General features: G+C 41.6%; 1 protein-coding gene across 2 annotated transcripts; it reads right to left on the reverse strand.

Moving 5' to 3' along the window:
• Positions 1-3,752: 3,752 nt before the first annotated feature.
• On the reverse strand, positions 3,753-8,241 carry LOC307041975 (zinc finger MYM-type protein 1-like). 2 transcript variants are annotated; one of them, XM_079685591.1, is made up of 4 exons: positions 7,306-8,241; positions 7,106-7,207; positions 6,894-6,980; positions 3,753-6,551 (listed from the first exon to the last, which is right to left on the reverse strand). In XM_079685591.1, exon 4 carries the CDS (start codon positions 5,946-5,948, stop codon positions 4,758-4,760), a length of 1,191 nt encoding a protein of 396 aa, XP_079541717.1. In that variant the 5' UTR covers positions 5,949-6,551; positions 6,894-6,980; positions 7,106-7,207; positions 7,306-8,241; the 3' UTR covers positions 3,753-4,757. The 2 variants fall into 2 exon arrangements, with proteins under 2 accessions (XP_079541717.1, XP_079541718.1); XM_079685592.1 differs by having other exon boundaries at positions 3,753-6,597.
• Positions 8,242-21,053: the final 12,812 nt, after the last annotated feature.

Below are 21,053 nucleotides of genomic sequence, written 5' to 3' on the forward strand. Positions count from 1 at the left end.
GGCCGGAATGTTGGAGCTATATATATCTCTTTATATTATTTAATAGTTTAACATTTATTTTCTTGCTGTTTATTATTATTATCATTTATTTATATGTATTCTTAGTTAGCTTCATAAGTTAAAGTAGTTTCTATGCTTTTATTTTGAAGGCATCTTTTGGGCACTGGGTGATGAGAGCACCTGCTGTAATTGTATATATTGGAGACAGGCGGGTGGTGGGAGCCAGAGCACTAGTAGGCAAACTTTTTTTTACCAGGGTGTTTCCAGCCAGCAGAAGGAAAGCCATAGGAAAGGCTTAAGGGAAAGGCGTAAGGAAAAGGGATATAGGAAACCTGTTCGTTGTACTTTGTCATTGGAATAAACTGCACAAATGGAGAATCTTGTCTGGACCTGGATCATTGCCCTGCATAAGATCCGCTAACTAGTGCCTCAGCGGCTGTATTATTTTAAGTTAATTATCTGTTTTATTTCTATATGATTTTGGCCGCTACAGGTGGATTCCATGGAATGTCAGCATCATGTTCACTCTTTGCATTCACTTGATTGACTGACACTGGAGGATGCTGATTTGGTTTCTCTAACACTGTAGTTGGATACACAGCCTGGACTTGCTGCACTCTACCCACAACTGTTCTTCCTGCAAACTCAATATCGTGATCGGTGGGGTTTTGCACATTGAGAATAATGTAAGGTGAAGCACCAATTTTAAGCATCACCAATGTATCACAAAACTTAAGGCCTTCAGCCCACTGAGGATTTATGTCAGGCTCGAAGATGAGGGTAATATCTTTCTTCAGTGGCTGTGTCTGTACTTTACAGTCAATTTGAACAGAAGAGTGTTTAGGAACCATGACTTTCCCTTTTGTGGTTTTTACCATATAGTCACATGACTGTTCTGTAGTCACTAGGTCAGTGAAGGCTGTGAAATTCTTTTTCTCAAGACTGGGAATCGCTGCCGTTAAAGTCTCATGCAACTGCTCTCTTCTTCTAACATCCATTTGTCCTGAAGTGCTGGTTTTCACTATTCACTCAAGGACATTGTAGCCTAGAATAGGCTGTGAGAGACATCTGCCTTTCATCACTAGCATGGGGACAATACGTTCTTTGGGATCAGCTCCTTCTGCAGCTAATCCAAAAGTTACCTCAATGTAGCCCTTGTAAGGCATGCTCTCTCCGTTAGCAGCAGTGATGTTCAAATTCTCCGGTGCATCCAGTAACTCTGAAGCATCTCTTCGCTTCTCATGTGGTAAATGTCTCTTTTTCCATTTTTCATCACCAATGCAGACTTGGGAGCCTGTATCCCACAATGCTTTAATTGTACGGTCTTGGATGTACAGATGTAGCACTTAATTTCAGACTCCAGTTTACAGATTCCTGCCTACGACCTGCCTAACGGCCCGTCCACACTACAGCTTCGACAGCTTCAAAAACGGTTTCCAACGCGCCTGCCCATTCACTTTGAATGGGGTGACGTCACGTTGCCTCGCTTTTCGCCGAACTGAATTGTGGGCAGCAGAGCGGAGATTTCCTGGCGTTTCAGGCTGCAAAAGTTGAGCAATGCTGTAATTGTATATATTGGAGACAGGCGGGTGGTGGGAGCCAGAGCACTAGTAGGCAAACTTTTTTTTACCAGGGTGTTTCAAGCCAGCAGAAGGAAAGCCATAGGAAAGGCTTAAGGGAAAGGCGTAAGGAAAAGGGATATAGGAAACCTGTTCGTTGTACTTTGTCATTGGAATAAACTGCACAAATGAAGAATCTTGTCTGGACCTGGATCATTGCCCTGCATAAGATCCGCTAACTAGTGCCTCAGCGGCTGTATTATTTTAAGTTAATTATCTGTTTTATTTCTATATGATTTTGGCCGCTACAGGTGGATTCCATGGAATGTCAGCATCATGTTCACTCTTTGCATTCACTTGATTGACTGACACTGGAGGATGCTGATTTGGTTTCTCTAACACTGTAGTTGGATACACAGCCTGGACTTGCTGCACTCTACCCACAACTGTTCTTCCTGCAAACTCAATATCGTGATCGGTGGGGTTTTGCACATTGAGAATAATGTAAGGTGAAGCACCAATTTTAAGCATCACCAATGTATCACAAAACTTAAGGCCTTCAGCCCACTGAGGATTTATGTCAGGCTCGAAGATGAGGGTAATATCTTTCTTCAGTGGCTGTGTCTGTACTTTACAGTCAATTTGAACAGAAGAGTGTTTAGGAACCATGACTTTCCCTTTTGTGGTTTTTACCATATAGTCACATGACTGTTCTGTAGTCACTAGGTCAGTGAAGGCTGTGGAATTCTTTTTCTCAAGACTGGGAATCGCTGCCGTTAAAGTCTCATGCAACTGCTCTCTTCTTCTAACATCCATTTGTCCTGAAGTGCTGGTTTTCACTATTCACTCAAGGACATTGTAGCCTAGAATAGGCTGTGAGAGACATCTGCCTTTCATCACTAGCATGGGGACAATACGTTCTTTGGGATCAGCTCCTTCTGCAGCTAATCCAAAAGTTACCTCAATGTAGCCCTTGTAAGGCATGCTCTCTCCGTTAGCAGCAGTGATGTTCAAATTCTCCGGTGCATCCAGTAACTCTGAAGCATCTCTTCGCTTCTCATGTGGTAAATGTCTCTTTTTCCATTTTTCATCACCAATGCAGACTTGGGAGCCTGTATCCCACAATGCTTTAATTGTACGGTCTTGGATGTACAGATGTAGCACTTAATTTCAGACTCCAGTTTACAGCTTCCTGCCTACGACCTGCCTAACGGCCCGTCCACACTACAGCTTCGACAGCTTCAAAAACGGTTTCCAACGCGCCTGCCCATTCACTTTGAATGGGGTGACGTCACGTTGCCTCGCTTTTCGCCGAACTGAATTGTGGGCAGCAGAGCGGAGATTTCCTGGCGTTTCAGGCTGCAAAAGTTGAGCAATGTTCAACTTTTGAAGCTTCTGAAGCTTTCGGTGGAAGTGTCAGCCAATCAAATCATATGCCAGTACAAGCTCTAGCCAATCAAACCGCTACTTGTGTGTCAGGGGCGGGAGATTCATGTGATTGGTTGTTGGTCGACCTTCAGACACGCCCGCCGGCAAGCTTTTTTTGAAGCTGTAGTGTGGACGGGCCGTAAGACCAGTATAGAGGAATGTTAAGCCCTCCCACTATATTCCAAGAGGGCGTTGCCAGATTTTCAACTTCAGGTTTTAACCAGGAGATGGCGCTTCATTCACAAATACAGAAAGACAAGTTTCATGGACTTTCAGTTGTGTTTTGAAGAGCATTTGAACACATCAATATTTTAGATCAACTAAAGTATATCTAATCTTGTAAATCAATCATATATAGTCTTTATATATTAAATAATTATAATGTAAATGTTTACATTACACTTCTTTATTTGTTATGCTCATACTTTTACCTTTACAATCGTTTGCTTTAATATGCAGTATATTTGTTGTATATTTTTGTGTTTGCTTCCTCCTGCTCCCTTTCGGACACATACTGTATGATTTATTATTATTATTAATATAAAGATATTATTAAGATAAGATAAGATGTTACTTTATTGATTGAACATTTTAGTTTAGAATGTGCTGTCCCACGGTAATTCAGAAGGCTCACAGGTCACATTCCGACCATTATTTAAAACAATAGGTGCTTTCACACCGTCTACAGTTTGATTTGTATAGAGGGAGCTCTGTCAGTGTTCGAATTACCCATTTGCTTTTGGGGAGCCCTATTTTTCAGAGCACATTCTGCTACTAAATATGTCACACGCACGCTCTGTTGACTGGCGCAGCCAGGGGCGGACCTAGCACATTTGGTGCCCTAGGCGAGCTTCACCACTGCGCCCCCCCCAAAAAAAATATCAAAACATCTTAACAGTTATACAGTAAAGTACTGCAGCTTTATTTATTACAAGCAAGAACAAGAGCTAAGAATAAATGTAAAGTGCACACTAAAGAATTAAAACAAATAAACAACTTAGCTAACAAACAATAATAATATCAATAACAAACAATAAAAGAATGTGCAAATTTGCTTTCAAAGAAAATTAAGAAGAAATGTAAAGTGCACACTAAAGAATTAAAACAAACAACTTAGCTAACAAACAATAATAATAATAACAATAACAAACAATAAAATAACGTGCACATTTGCTTTAAAAGAAAATTATGTATTGTAAAATATGTTACACATGTCAAATAATCAAAATATAATATGCTAAATAAACAAACAAATACATAAAAATTACAAATTCACTTTGTCTCAAGAACTATTTACATTCCACTCCCTATCATCACACAAGGTTGGCCTACATATTAGCTCCTACTGGTTTCCATTTACAGTGCAATCCTTCTGGCCTTCCTCGCTGCAAAGTCATCAATCACATCATCATATGAAATCTGACCACCAACCTCATGGTTAATACTGATTACAGCCAGACCACTGAGGCGTTCTTGAGCCATGGTGGACCTCAGGTATGTTTTCAAGAGTTTTAATTTGGAAAAACTCCTCTCGGCTGAAGCTACTGTTACTGGTAGCGTTGCACTGATCCGCAGAGCAATACACAACTTGGGATATATTTCGGTGAGCTGCTTTGTATGTATGAATTTCAACAACTCAAGAGTTGTCATGCTCTTTGATGGCAAGTCAGGTACATTTTCCAACTCCTGAGCCAGCTCCTTCCCATCCAAATCAGATTGCCCTCCATGGCTTAAGGTGTGTGCAAGTGCCTCTGCTTGCTTCATCAGCTCTTAGTGTGGCAGGTCTGGGAAGTTGTACAGAATGCCAAACTTGTCTTGCACATGTTCAAGAGTGGTAAACCTCTCCTTTTGTGCTGACACTGCAGCATCTACCACCACGTTAAAGAACGTTACCTCCAGATTTTGCAAAGCATTCCTCAATGGCTCATCAGGAGACTCATATGAGAAGTGCCTCTTTGTTGACTTCAGCCGCTTTTGCACAAGGACTGCATCCACATTCATGTCTTCACACATGTCCTTGGCTGATGTTTGTGCAGCCACAAAGCCTGTGGCTCTGTAGGATTTGAGAGCTTTTTCAGTCTTTTTCAGTAGACTTACTGCTACATCCACTTGCATTGTTTGGGACTGCAGGACTTTGCTCACCTGCTGAATTTGACTTAACATGTCATACCAGACCACTGTGCACAGTGAAAAGCGGAATGACCCCACTTCTTCTGCCAGAGACTGGGCTTCAATCCTGATGATTGGGTCTTTGGCCTGGTTTCTCACCTCAAGCAGTGCCTCTCTCACAGCTGCGGCTTCATATCGCAGAGGCTCCACAGCTTTCACTCTGCTCTCCCATCTGGTTTCTGACCACATTTTGAGTGAAAGGTTGACGTGTTTCTTGAGGATGGCCCATCTCTGTGTAGAGGCAGAAAACAGGCAGTATAGCTTCTGCACAATGCCAAAAAATGATATGGCATCTTTGGAGCTTTTGGCAGCATCAGCAATGACCAAATTGAGTGTATGTGCCCCACAAGGCACAAACAAAGCTCTTGGGTTCAACTGCAGTAGCCTGGCCTGTACTCCCTTGTTCTTCCCTCTCATATTTGCGCCGTTGTCATATGACTGTCCTCTGCAGTCATCAAAGGCAATCTGCAACTCCTCCAGCCTCTTCAAAATCAGGGCGGACAAACTTTCACCAGTGGACTCCTCTGCTACTAGGAATCCCATGAAGTGCTCTTTAATCTGGGGGTCTTCTTCCAGTGTCACAATTCTGATGACTACTGACAGCTGTTCAGTATGGCTAACATCCGGGGTGCAATCTAAAATGAGGGAAAAGTACTTGCATTTCTTTATTTCTTGCACTATTGTTGATATAATCTTTCCACTGATGCATTCAATCAACTCATTCTGAATGGTTTTGCCCAAGTAGCTGTGGTGGGATGTTTGACTTTTAATCTTGTGGATGTGGTCTTTCATCACTGGGTCAAACTGCGCCAAAAGCTCAACCTCTTTCAAAAAGTTTCCATTTGAAGGAGAGTATTTCTGTCTTTCCTCTCAATGCCATATTTCGCCCTGCCAGAGACTGTACAATAGCAACCAGTCGTGTCAGCACTGCTCTCCACCGACTCTTCTCTGCCTCAAGGAGGGCCTGCTCTTGTTTGTCTATTGTTGTACCTTGTTTTAATCGAACTGCCAATTCTTTCCATGACGCCAAATTGTTCAGGTGTTCCGGACTATTTTCATGGCTGGTCAAAGCAGCACTTGCATTTTTCCAATCCGACAGTCCTGCATTTGTTAAATTAATTTGTTTTGGAGATAAAAGTTGACAACAAAAACAAAAAAGACTGTTCTTCTTTTTTGAATATGTCACCCAACTTCTTTTGATCCTTTCTCCATTTACTAAGGTCCTGCTGAAGTACTGGTGGTGGCAACTTCTCCCATCATCTCTCCTTGGGAAAATGAAATCAGGTGTTATCTGATATGGTCCTCTCCGAACAAACTCTGTCCTCATTGTGTCTGTGAGATGTGAAGGGCAGTCAGCAGGATCGGTTGGTAGTGGATCGTCTGTCTTTGCTGCATCTGGAGGGCATGTGAAGCACATTTTCTCACCTCATATTCACAATATCTTCACACACACACACACACACACACACACACACACACACACACACACACACACACACACACACACACACACACACACACACACACACACACACACACACACACACACACACACACACACACACACACACACACACACACACACACACACACACACACACACACGCACACACAACCCCAATTCCAAAAAGGTTGGGACAGTGTGTAAAATGTAAATAAAAACAGAAAGCAATTATTTGAAAGCATGAGGACAATTAGGTTTATAGCTAAACATCTTTACATTCATAAGGCACACACCTGAGAAGAGTGTATGGGTGGAATCTGTGGTGCAATCAGGATGAGATGCAGCAGGCTGTTCTGACGTTCCTTGCAGTGGTTCTGGGCCTATACATATATAGAGAACACACAAGAGCAAATATATTGGCTGGATTAGAAATGGCACGACAGTCATTTTTACATTCAATTATTTATCATCACATCAGGAACATCTATTGACATATTGTACTCACCAGAACAAACAGACACAGTGGTCAGTGGCAGGGTGGAATCAGTGGTCATCTCATCAGGATGAGCAGCTTGCTGTTCTGACGTTCCTTCATGTGGTTCTAGGTCTATAAATATAGAAAGAACACACAAGAGCAAATATATTGACTGGATTTCACATTCAATTATTTATCATCAGGAACATCTATTGACACATTGCACTCACCTGAGGAAGCCGGCACAGCTGAGGTGCATGGCGGTTCCTTGTCAACTGATGCAGCAGATGGTCCCAGATATTTTAAAAGTGAATCTAAAATGATATAACAAAATGTGTATTATCAACATTGAATCATTTCCATTTGTTAAATGTAGCTATTATTTAGTTAGTAAGCATTAGGACAGCCTGACAGGTCTGATTCAACTAATCAAGAGCTATGCCTATCTTATTAGAACAGTTGAATCAGGTGTGTTAGTTCTGGGTTGGAACGAAAACATTCAACAGGACTGGAGTTGAGAACCACTGAGCTAGTTAGCTAACGTTAGCGCACATTATGACAGGGTTGAATTTGGCAAATGTTTGACTCGGATAGTCAATGTGCTTTCTGAGGTAAACTTAACGTTAGCTAACGTTACCAACTAACTAACATTCCACCACACTGGCTAGCTCGCTACACCAAAACTAACATTGTTTTTATTACTAATATTTCTATTTCATGACACAAAGAAAATAGCCTTATGACAGTTTCGACTGAATGGCAATAACAAACGCTGGCTAGCTAACGTTGGCTTGGCTAACTAGCAAGATTACATGATCCATTCGCTAATGTTGACAATACAATCAAAATTGCATACCTTTCACCTTGGCACGTTTCTCTTCTTCTTCTTTTCTTCTGTTTTTATACTGCGCCCCAGATGGCTTTTGCCTCTTCATAGTTCTCTAACGTTAGTCTTTCTTTCCTCAACGCTCAATTTGATAAACACTTGACCGATACCCATCAATGCACAGCGCTCTAGCATGTTCTGACTGTGAACACCTAAAGCCGAGGCTCTCCGACCGACCGTTTTAGATTTTTGGCTCATTTTCCCTTATGTTAGAATTTTTTTTTTATTTAAGAATAATGGTTGCAGATATAGAGGGGGGGCGCCAAAACTGCGCCAAGCAAAAAAAAAAAAAAAAAAAAAAAATTGTTGCAATTTTTGGCGCCCCCCTCTGGGTGGCGCTCTAGGCAACCGCCTATATTGCCTGTAGGAAGCTCCGCCCCTGGGCGCAGCAGCGCGGATGCGATCAATTGCTATAAAAACACTCTTCTGATACAGACGGTGTCACTATGCCGGCGGATGTGGCCGTTGTTGAGGCCTTTCCCTCGGTGTGGAGCTGTCAAGCTCGACCCTAACGCCGCTTACAGCCGGCCAACTAAAAGTTGTTTTCCGTTCACGTTGTAATTTTTAGACTCCTTCGCTTCTTTGCTTGTGAATCCAAAAGCTGTGACGCTTGGCTGTTTTCGTTTTGCCATATTTTTTATTACAAAGCCAGAGTTAAAAAAATATCAATATGAACATTTCAAATACCACGCCGGTATCACCACCATAACCATAGCAACGTAAGTAAGAATGCAGCGCCGCCACGTACAGATGGCAACACCCAGACATATTCACAAATATAAAACAAATATTCAGAAACTGTAATGAACAATAACTATTATTTATTTCAAGAACTGTTATTTACAGAAACTCAACATTTCTAATCTGTGTGACACAAATATGCACAATTGTTTTGGGCTCCCCCTATTTATCTCAAAGTCAGCCTTCAGGGGAGCTCCCTCCCTCTTCGGGGGAGGCAAGCTCCTCCTAGCTCCCCCCCATTTCGAACAGTGTCTGTGGCTGAATGGCCAGCAATTAGATGCGGCGCATTTATCATAGGTGATCAGAGCTAACTGCCTGCCGTCAGATTTCATTTAAAAAACAGATCTGATTTTAAGACTATTTCTGCGCTCATAAAGAATGATAAGAATAAGAATAATGCGTATTGAACTGGTTTCATTAATTAGTGAGTTTATTTAACACTAGAACCGCCAATCGGGTCAATTTGTGTGATGTGTGTTGTGTGTGTGCAATGTAACTTTTTTTCAATAAAATATTAAAGTCTCCCAGTCCGTGACTTTTCCTGAAAGTGTGTTATGGAGCACCCTATGTTGTTAAAAATTGCATTCTAATAGTGGGATTTGACGCGTTTAGGTATGCCTATACAAAAACCTCTGGCGGTTCTAGTGTTGAGGTAATAGGTACAGTAGAAGCCCTTTTTTATCAGTAACAAATTTAGCAGTTGACCATAAAGGTCAACTAACTGAGGGTCACTTGCAATGACAGTGTTGTGTCTAACTGTAAGCTTGTCACTCAGAGTAACCTACAGTTAATTTAGCTGCTGGAGAAGAAAGATCAAAGGGGGAGGGGGGGAGAGCGCTGTGGTTGATGGGCCATTAGTTGTGTAAATACAGAGCTGCCGTTTCATTCAGACTGTTTAAAAAACGGTAACAACGGACAATTTTTCTTAGCGGATGCATGTCAATTTAAATCAATACATACAACTATTTTTTAAATCAATACATACAACTATTTTTTAAATCAATAAAAACATTTTATAAATCCATAAAAGCATTTAAATTAATATTGGGAGTCATGTCGTTACTTTGTTGAGAATGTGGCCGTGTAATAAGCGGGATAATTTGCAGCGACTTGTTCCTTATGGGGAAAATAACACACTTCATGTGTGTGTAGAGTAGGGATGTGCATCTCCATCACTGAGGCCGATGCGATGCGCATCTCGATACGTTGTCACGATACGATACATTAACGATACCTTTGAAACACCAGGCGATGCGATACGATACGATTCACCCCTGTTGCGATACAGTTCGATACGATTTGATTCAACATTCTGCGATTCGGGGCGATACGATGCGATTCAACACGATGAAAAAAATAATGATACTTCAATATGGTACGACAGAGGATTTTTGTTTTATTCCTTATATGCAGCAAATCATACATTAACAAAAAAGTTCTTTACATATTTGGTACTGCACATCCCATCATGCCGTTTATTTTTTTACCTTTAGAAGCTCTCCAGAGTACAATTGTATAACACCTCACAGTTAAACAATGTAAGGATGCATTGCTCATGATTAACAATGTGCAAATAACAGCTACCATAGAGCAATGCCCATACAGCTGCCAGCCTGATGTGCTTAACACTCAGAGGCTAACTCACCAGTGAGCAGAAAGCAGTGGTTTCTATCTGAACAATAAAGAAAACAAATAACCTTTCACAAACAGGTATTTCATAACTGCTTACAGTAAGGAAGACATTTAAATTATTATTGGCCGTCACAGGCTGCTGTAAGCTAAACACCTCTCTCTGACAGAACACCTCACTGAGTGATTTAACTCATATGTCTCACTTTCAGGTTTCTCTTTTCAGCCGCAGACCCCACGTCGCCTCTTTATGTGCGTCGCTAAGTTCCTCGTACTACTTGTGTATTTTAAAGCGGCTCGGCATCGTTAACAATTTGCGAGTGATTTTTCAAGTTGACCGTCTGTAGTAATAGTGCCGCGCACATATACCATCAGGACGTTACTGATGGGGTGCGGCTGCGGAGTGATACTGTGTGTATGCAAGTCCGCATCTAGGACGGATCTATGTATCATGGCTGTAGACCTGTTAAGTAATAAAGATACCTCATACAAAGGTCTACGGATACCTTATTACTCTCCATGACCTGCGGTCAACTATATAGCATAAATGACTATTACACCGTCTTTCTTGAACAATCCGAAGGGTTGCCAAACGTTTGATTTGTAGGTATCTTTCGGTGCGCTGTGTTTCTCTTTCTCCTCAACTTCCGTGTGTGTTGATAACTGAGACTCTCGTTCTCCGTAGTGGCGAAGCAAATATCAAAGATCGTCTCTGCCGAGCGTTGACAAGATGAGGGGATATATATATGAATGAATCATTTTTTTACCGATGCAAAGACGCTACGCAATCGATGCATCGCGAGTTCAACCCGGTTCAACCCAAACTGTAGCCGATGTGCACTCTTTCAACCGGTGCACTCGCATCTTGAACGTTTATGCCGGTGCACCGATGCAAATCGGTGAATCTTAACATCTCTAGTGTAGAGGTGTGTGTGGTTAAAACACTTTCATGAAGTGAAGGAATTTCCTTCTATAAAACAGCTGTGGGCAGCAGTGAGTGTCACGGACATGAATTCATAGATCAAGGCAGACTGGTGCAAACACTCTCCTGTCCTGCCAGGCGACACGCCCGTTCTAAGCCGTGTCCCTCACTCCTCACATCCCAAGCATCCCCAAAAAGTGTATTATGTTGTTACATCTCAGATGTTATGTTTCAGTTGTGCTCTGTCTATGTTCAGTGATGCAAACTTGTCACCTTTCGGCGAAATTCGCCGTTTTGAATCCAAAATAAGTCGTTTGTGTGATTCATGTAGATCTGCAAAACAAATATTTTTGGGGTATGGGGGGGTCTGGGACCCGGAGTAATCTGCGGCCGTGAGCTGTTATGTGCCATCATGACACGCATGGTGTTCTTTTTTTATATATTAGAATGAAGTACGAGCTGTGTGCTCGAGTCTTCCTGCCTGTCGGCTCTGCTCATGGATGTATAATAATGCTCTGCTGCTCCGAGATGATGGTCTAGCTTCAGCAGCTACATTACCTAAGGGTGCGTTCGTTAATATTAACTGTGCGTCCGGAGTCACTGTGGCACAGACTGGACCGCTGGTGAACAGCTGTTAGAACGGACCGTTCAGGTGTTCAGAGCAGAGCTCCCTGTCGGAGCGGCAGAGCGTGATGTGAACTGAAAAGTTTTTCTGTGGCAATATTATTTAAGGAATCGTTGAGCTAGCTAGCTAGCATACATTGTCACTATCTGCTAACGTTAGCTTTAGCCTTCTATTTCTAATAGTTTTTTTCATAGGCTATAAACAGAGGTGGTATAAGTATATATATATTGTACTTGAGTAAAAGTAGAAGTACTCAGATCTTGTACTTGAGTAAAAGTAGAAGTACTCAGGTCTTGTACTTGAGTAAAAGTAGAAGTACTCAGATCTTGTACTTGAGTAAAAGTAGAAGCACAAAGATCTTGTACTAGAGTAAAAGTAGAAGTACTCAGATCTTGTACTTGAGTAAAAGTAGAAGTACTCAGGTCTTGTACTTGAGTAAAAGTAGAAGCACACAGATCTTGTACTAGAGTAAAAGTAGAAGTACTCAGGTCTTGTACTTGAGTAAAAGTAGAAGTACTCAGATCTTGTACTTGAGTAAAAGTAATAGTCCCAGAGTGTAGGAATACTCTGTTACAGTAAACGTCCTGCATTCAAAATGTTCCTCAAGTAAAAGTAGAAAAGTATTATCATCAAAATATAGTGAAAGTAGCGACAGTAATAGTAGTCATTGTGCAGATTGGTCCATTTCAGAATAATAGATATGATATGTTTTATAATGATTGATCATGAAAGTGTTCTCAAAGCTGGTAAAGGTGCAGCTAGTTTGAATGACTTTGTATACTGCAGGGTAGCTTGTGGATTTACTCCAGGTGGAACTAAAGTCGGAATTACAGTGATGCAAACACAGGTATGGTGAAAAAAGAGAGAACTATTCGAAGCAGAAAGAAACAGCGTAATATACCATCTGACAAAGGCCTGTGCTATAATGCTTAAATTAACTGGCTATTCTTTATAATATACTCAGATCAATAGGAGACAGAGATGTTAAGTTATAAATCAAGGGTTTTTATTATTATTTACAGCAGGGGTGGGGAACCTTTTTCCTTTCAATTTTTACAACATCCTCCGAGGTCCGTACAAATTATTGAACTCAACCTCTGCTTAAAAAAACTAAAATCACAGACAATTCATTTAGCCTTTCTTTCATGCTGTGCAAAGAAAACACAACCTGTTAATCCAGATATCTTGCCATGCATGCATGCATGGCATGCATGCATGTGCACGGTGTGGCATGACCACCAAAACAGAAAGATATGGACACAAGATGTGTGCAAATGTATTTAGTATCCATGTGAACATGATTTAAGTGGGGTGGACCTAACCTTCTCTAGGGGGGTCCGGGGGCATGCTCCCCCGGGAAGATTTTTTTTTAAATATTGAAGTTAAAAGCATCAATCTGATGCACTTTGAGAACAAAATGAGTAGATCTATGGGTACATCTTTCAACACCCATTTGAAACAGAACTGTAAGCAGATTTTTCTTTTTGGATATTTTACAAATCACTCTCCTTTTAAACTCTATTCTTGTTATTTTTAACAACTTTTTTGTTACTGTCATATAGTATTTTATACCTGTTTTTCATTTAGTCTCTAATGTCTCATTAATAATTATAATGATCATATCAAGGTGTGCCTTAACCTCACTGAGCTGAGGTTATTTGAGCCTCTCAGGAGAGAGCTCTCTTCCACCTGGTTGTAGAAAAGCTCTTTAAATTCGTTAGCATAGCTAGCTAACCAGATGCTAATAACAACAGATCGCCACTGTGCTTACAACTAAAGACACAGCCACGCAAACACTGCGGCATGTGTACGGCTCCTTATGGGTACTGCAATATTTGAAGAACTGGAGCGGCGTTCCGGTGCTCTCCGTAAGCACTCAAGTCTAGTCTACACTCCTTTCAGACGAGACATACACACGTGAAGACAGGTTACGCTCGTGTTGTGTTCAAGGAACCTGTCCTTGGCCAGGAAAAACAGGTACTCGCTTGTTTAATTATTTTGCGATCTAGATTTCTTCTTCTTTTTTGAAGTGAGAAGTTGTCCGTCAGTCGGACGGACTAACGGACGGACTGACGGACCCCCACACCCCCCAAAACGAAAACTCTTCGGTTCTCCACGAATTACACAAGTCACCCAAAGCAGCATTAAAAAATGCGGGAGGCGCCGAAAAGCGACTAATTTGCATCACTGGAATTAACAATTGATAATATTTCACATCATTCATCCACATCTGTAAAGTAACTAAAGGTATTACATACATGGAGTGGAGGAAAAGTACAGCATGTACCTCTGAACTGTAGTGGAGTAGAAGAACAAAGTAGCAAAACATTAAAATACTTAAATAAAGTACAAGTATCTCAAAATTGTGCCCAAGTATAGTACTTTTTGAGTTTCTGAACTTAGTTACTTTACACGATGTGGCTATAAAGATAGAAAGACTAAGCCTTGCACAGAGGCATGAAAATACATTTTCAAAATGCTCAACAGTGATACCAAAATTATAAACTAACTGCTACACAATTTAAAAATAAATGCTTTTATATATTTCTATTAGATGTGACTCTTTGGCGTTTCTGTTATTATTAACACTGCTGCTTTAGTTGTTCTGACTGCTAAAATCCTCTGTTATTCCGTGGGGTGGGGGAGCCGGGGGCTCGGATCCTTGTCACCTTTTTCATACCTGATGAGTTTGCATCCCTGTATGTTAAAAAGCCTCGGTCACCTTAATTCATGTAATAAAAACATCTCAGGTCAGGAACACTCAAAGCTAAATGTGCAATACCATGTTCAGCTATGTTACTATTTATAATGTTATTGTTGTTACATCAGAAGATGTACATATTGGAATGATTTCTTAACTTACAGTAGGCTATTTTTTACAATGTGTGTTGGAAGGATTTATTAAATTACTATGAATATTGTCATTGTTGAAGGCTTTTAGAGAAGGGTGAACTATAAGCCTGAATTACATAACATTTTATGGTGTTGTTACGTCACTAACTGTAAGCTTGTCACATACAGTCTATGGTCACTCAGAGTAACCTACAGTTAATTTAGCTGCTGGAGAAGAAAGATCAGGGGGGGAGGGGGGGAGAGAGCTGTGGTTGATGGGCCATTAGTTGTGTAAATACACAGCTGAGAGCTGCCGTTTCATTCAGACTGTTTAAAAAACGGTAACAACAGACTATTTTTCTTAGCGGATGCATGTCAATTTAAATCAATACATACAACTATTTTTTAAATCAATAAAAACATTTTCTAAATCCATAAAAGCATTTAAATTAATATTGGGAGTCATGTCTTTACTTTGTTGAGAATGTGGCGATGTAATAAGCGGGATAATTTGCAGCGACTTGTTCCTTATGGGGAAAATAACACCCTTCATGCAGATGAGGATCCCTCCGCTACACTTTGGGATCCTGATCGACCGACGAAGCTCCATTAAAATATACATATTTTTGATGAATTACTGAGTTTAGGCACGTTAATAACGTTTTAATGAAGTTGAATACAGTATATTCATATGTGTCAGTGATTTCATGTCAATTCGGCGAACATAAACATAAATGATCGTGGTGAAGATGATGATTAAATTAGGATTACAAATCGAGAGCCGGGCTGCATTTCCTCACGTTCGTTTTTTTAGAATAACAAAATTATTTCGTTAAACAACAACATGGTGATGTTTTGTAAATGATTACATGTCTCTTATTTAGCACAGAGTATGATATCCGTGACATATGGATCTTAACAAAGTTCCACTGTACATCCAGCGTACTGTATCTGACTTTATTTCACATGAGCTCCAGTGTGGAACCCCACTGCACCCCCTGGTGGATCAATGATCCATTGCAGCTGGCTTCATTATAATTACATTTATCTATCACGGGGGCGGTCTCAAGTCAAGCTGGAGGTTTTCCCTTGAGCGAGTGCAGATCACGTACCAATCACGGCCCTCGCGTTTCAAACTGTCTGACTCGCTACATCTGTAGCACTCAACTATACACCTTTTTCCTACCAACGCCACAAGACAAGAATGGCTGTCCTCTTTTCTGGTGTGGGCTGTGCTTGCACTTGGTTGAGAGCACTGATTAACATGTGTGTGAGGGGGCTGCTTGCATTTTTTGTAATGTTTTGGCCAATGTTCAGTTTGACAGGTTTTAGAGCAGTAATTGTCTTCTTTACACGATGCACATTTTCTGAATTTCTGTTCGTTTTCAGGGACACCACAGTATGAGCAATGCTGTTGGGACATTACACTGTTGTTGGTTACTCCCTGTCCCGTGGGGGTCCCTGTCCCTGTTTCGTTTAAAGGGACCTCTCTGTCTGGTCCGTTTCCTCTCAGCCTGCAACCTGCGAGAAAATGTTCACTACTACCACACCTGTAGCAATGAGTGCAATACTCACTTCCATTTTGCTTGCAGCCCAACATTTTTTTTAAGCGTGCACGACTTGGCCCGGAGAAGTTGTGTTGTGGTGCGAACCCTCTTTGGTATTGAGCTGTCTCTCCTCTCTGCCCTGGTCCTGGGGGAGGCCAGCGGTTTTGCTGTGGATACTGGAACTGAGGAGGGAGGATGCATTCTTGTGGTATAGGTGAGGTGAAATACTGTGGCTGTGCTTGGTTAGGCTGTCGCATTGACTCTCTGATTTGTGCAACTTCAGCGCCTATGTTTTTCAGTAATGCCATATCAGACCGCATTTCTTTCAGTTCACTCAGAACATCAGGCTGAAATCTGCTGTTTTGGTCTGGATTAGTATTTTTTTCCTTTTTCTCTGCAGTTGTCTCGCTGATTGAGCTGAGTGCACTGTGGTTGGCCGCTGCTGGGGAAGTAGTTTATTTTTATTTTGTCTCTCTGCTTCGTTGGCACAAGCAATGTTAACTTTTTCGAGGAGCAGCTCATCACTTGATGTTGTCTGTAGCAAATACGGCTGAAGATCACTTCTAATTTTTTCATTTTGCAGGCCTGTGAGAACAGTGTGGAGAAACATACTCTGTACGAGGACAGGATCATATCTTACACCAGATTCTGCCTCCTGTGGAGCAAACAGAATTTCCTGTCTTAAATCCAGAGCGCGGATCAGGAATTTTTGTGGAGTCTCTTTGTTATTTTGGGCCTCTGAGGTCAGTTGTTTGTACAGTTCTGTTGCTCCTTTTTCTTGGTGAGGGGACCTGAGTATCCTCCTCAAGGTAGGTAAAGTTAGGTTGATTTTTCCCTCTAAATAGCTGCGTAGTTGTAGGCCTGGTGCTATTGCCCTTATCACTGCATCCACTATTTCTATTTCAGGAAATCCCTTGCTCATGCCTTGCTCAATTTGGTGTGCTAGACTAGAGAATGTAAGTTTGTCTTTTTGACCCGGCTCACCGATCCGGCCGGGTATTTTGAATTCTCTGCTCCACTGTAATGAGATACGTGGTTGGGGGATCTGTTGGACAGTCACATTGTCTTGTTTAATAGTATTACCTTCCCCACTCACTAACCTTTGGGCCCCACTGGTCTGGTCTGGTTTTGCCTGTAGTGAAAACGCTAAGGCTGACTGTAGTTTCTCTATCTCTTTAAGCAAACTTTCTCTTTCTGACGGCTGTATTACATGTTCCTGCACCACGTCTGTCTGTTTGTCATCTGAACTCTGCTCTTTTTCTCTGTTATCTTCACTTAATAAAGCAGCCTGTTGTAACTCAACTATTTTATATTTTAGAACAAGTAGCTCTGCCTTACCCTATTCCTCAAGTTCACTTAGCTCTTCTCTCTCTAAGTGCATTGTAACATGTGAGATGAGAGACGAACGGCTTTTACCTGATACATACTCAAAAGTTGACCCGGCAATAGTTAGGAAATCACATACTTCAATCAAATCATCCCTTGTCAGTGTGTACAGTTTACCACCAACTTCTAGCTTCAAGTCTTCTAGCGCTGAGGAGTCCATTTCAATCTCTTTTCCTGTGGACATTGTCAGTGTAATGTAGAACCTTCACTTTCCAGATGAGACAGCGTGTTACGGCTGCTGCCTTCCTGGTCGTCTGAGTGTTTTCAGCTGTGTGTGTTCTATGTAAATGAGCTGTGCGGTTGCCCTCCCGGCATTGGCTGCCATCTCCTGGTCCGCCCCTGAAGATTGCGATTGGAGCACGCCGGGCCCGACGCACTCCAATCGCAGCGCACAGCCGGCGCACACCTGCTGGAGATTATTACAAAGCTTGGGGACAATCATCATTCTGGAGGGCTCTGTAGGTGGACAGATGCCTCTCGCTACTTGCTCTTTGTTCTGGGGTTAAAACTTGTGTGATTAGTTAGAGTGTAGAGTAGCTTAGTTAGTGTTTAGAGTATAGTTAGGATTTGTGACTGTTGCCTTTAGTTTAGCTGTGTTTTTGTATAGATTATTTGTGTTAGTTGTACCACTTTTAGAGTGAGGTTTTGTTTCGTTCTTCATTTAGTATATTAGTATGTATTTTCCCTGTATGTCTTTAGACTCCCTTTTTAGAGTCCTCCTTTAGTTGGTTATTTGTCAACCTGTGCCCTTTTGGCTCTTTTGTTTGTTTCAGGCTGTTTGCCTGCTATTTTGTTTACAGCTGTGTTAAATAAACACTTATAATTAATACCAATTCCATACTGGTGTGTGTTGCATTCCTCTTCCCCTAGTTGGGACGTAACACAGTGTAACTCTCCTGGCACCCGTAGTTGACCTCAGATTGTATACAAGTCCATCTCCGTAGCTATTGAACCACTACACGTCGTCGTCCACCCTAGTTGTAGTGAAGATGGGTTGAATAATGATCGGGGACATCTATCTGGAACAGATGGCCCTCGTCACATTCGTCCCGGACAAGCCCCAAAATGTTACGCCCCTGATAAAAGGGAAGAAGTTTGACAAGAGTCAAAGTTAGGTTTCATTCTCCGGTACTTTACCGGTTGAGGAGCTTGACGCTCGTCAACTATCAGCAGGAGGGCGGGTGAGCCTCGCTGCGGGGAAGAAGTGTGTGGACCTGTCAGCTCAACTTACATGATGCCGAATTTAAATAATTGGTTTAAACGGCCTAATAATAAGGACGATCGACCGTTCTGTGATTCTCCAGACTCAGAGCACACATGTTATGATATTAGTGTCATGCAGAGTGAGATGAGATCGCTGTCCCTTTAAGAGAGAGAGGGGTGTGGCTTGTGCATGTGTGTGTGGATGGTAGAGCGACAGTGAGTGAACGTGTGTATGTTTCTGGAAGTGAAACGAGGCAGAAGAAAAAAGCAGAGGTCTGTGATGTATTTTGTGAAACAGAAGAACAGCTAAATAAATGCAACGGCCTCCCAAGAAGAGCTCGCCTCTCTCCAGTCATTTAAGCTAAAGTGGCTTATTGAACCTGAAGCTTGTTGCTTCTGCCCTCCTCGACTACGGTCTGGGAGCCGACAGGAAAGTTCAACACACAAGATGGCCAGTCTGCCCCTTTGAAGCATATTATTTCGATAACAGATGAACAGATCGCCACTGGGCTTTCAACTAAATACACAGCCACGCAAAAACTGCAGCATTTGTACAGCTCCTTATGGGTACTGCAATTAGTGAAGTGCTTTCCTCCGTGGTGAAACAATCAGCACTGCACCACGGAGGAAAGCGGCAGAAAGTCACCTATAAAGAGAGCGGGGCTGCGTTGCGTGCATGGCTTCCTTCTGCAAGTAACGGGGAGACGCGCTCTGGCGGCGGTCTCGGTCAGGATCCAAAAATACAATTTAAATATTTTGGACACTTATTCCACTTATTCCTAGTGTGCCACTGGTTACGGTGCCGCGTGCCAATGCTGGCACGCGTGCCAGGGGTTGCCGGCCCCTGATGTAGACGTTACTACTACACACATTCTCGGCTATCACACACAAGCTGCCCAAGCTGATAAAACGTAATAATAACACACTCAATATTTCACACAACCACTTTAAAACACTCCTTACACTTGTTATGTTATAGTTTGGCCCAATTTGTTATGGTTTTGTACTATCTACATACCTGATAAAAGGGAAGAATTTTGACAAGAGTCAAAGTTAGGTTTCATTCTCCGGTACTTTACTCGAGTGAGGAAAGTGCCGCGAAACCCGGAGACGAGCAATCGATCTCCGTCTCCCAGATCAAGGCCATCTAGTCGATCACAGTTTAACAGATCACACGTCTCCAAAACGAACACAAACAAGCGCAGGCAGAATACCTTCTCATCCTTTCCAAACATCCTAAAATTAAACTGCATTAACAAAGGTCAAAGGTAACAGTTAAAATACTGTCAATGTTATGAAAACAATCTATTACATTTCCATGTCAGGTATTATGTATGCTAGCAGCAACACACGGAGTTAATGATACAAACATGGGTTAATGATTGGAGGTAACTGAGTTATTTATTTTGTTAAAGTTTCAGCTCTTCTGTTTACAGTTCTGTCATCAGATTATGTAATACGATTTGTTAAAACATTGTTGTTTCTTTTGATGTGAAATATTATGTATTTAATTTAAATAAAAAGCAATGTTAATTTTGTTCACAATTTGTTTTGTTAGTTTACCTTATTTTTTTCTCCAAAAGAACCGATAAGATTACCGTTAAAAGACCGGACCGATAAGCTGTATCGATAAAAGTAGTAGTACCGTTAAAACCTAAACGATACCCATCCCTACACAGTCTACATGCTTGTTTTCCTTAGCAGAATACACTACCCAGTCTACCCATGTATTGGTGTCTGTATACCCTGTCTCTACGGCCATTGTCTGCTGAACATTAGCTTATGTAGGTGACTAGACTATCTTCAGAGCTAGGGGCTGCAGTCGGGGCCTGTTTTTCAACCCTAATTCTGGTTTTAAATAGATGATGGCCTAGACCAGTGTTTCTCAAACCTTTTCATACCAAGGACCACTTAACCAATAAAAAAAACACTCGCGGACCACCTAACTCCACAAATATCAAAAAACACATCGTTTTTCTAGAACAGATTACAAATCGCCTGAAAATGGTAAACAAGTGGCAACATGTATGATGAAAGTGTTGCGATGGGCTATATCATGCAATCGAAAGTGAAACTTAACCTCGCTCTCTTGCGGAGATATTCCCACGAGAGTGCGGAAAACGTAAATTTATTTATTTATTTCAAATGTGAAATGTTACCAATATACTCACGGACCACTAGGGGGCGCTCACGGACCACCACACTTT

Source organism: Notothenia rossii, assembly GCF_949606895.1.
Source record: "Notothenia rossii genome assembly, chromosome: 5".
In the NCBI taxonomy this organism is placed as follows: Eukaryota; Metazoa; Chordata; class Actinopteri; order Perciformes; family Nototheniidae; genus Notothenia; species Notothenia rossii.

Excerpts from the sequence above, each read along its gene's own strand:
- LOC307041975 (XM_079685591.1), bottom strand. The coding sequence starts at position 5,948 with ATGAAAGACCACATCCACAAGATTAAAAGTCAAACATCCCACCACAGC.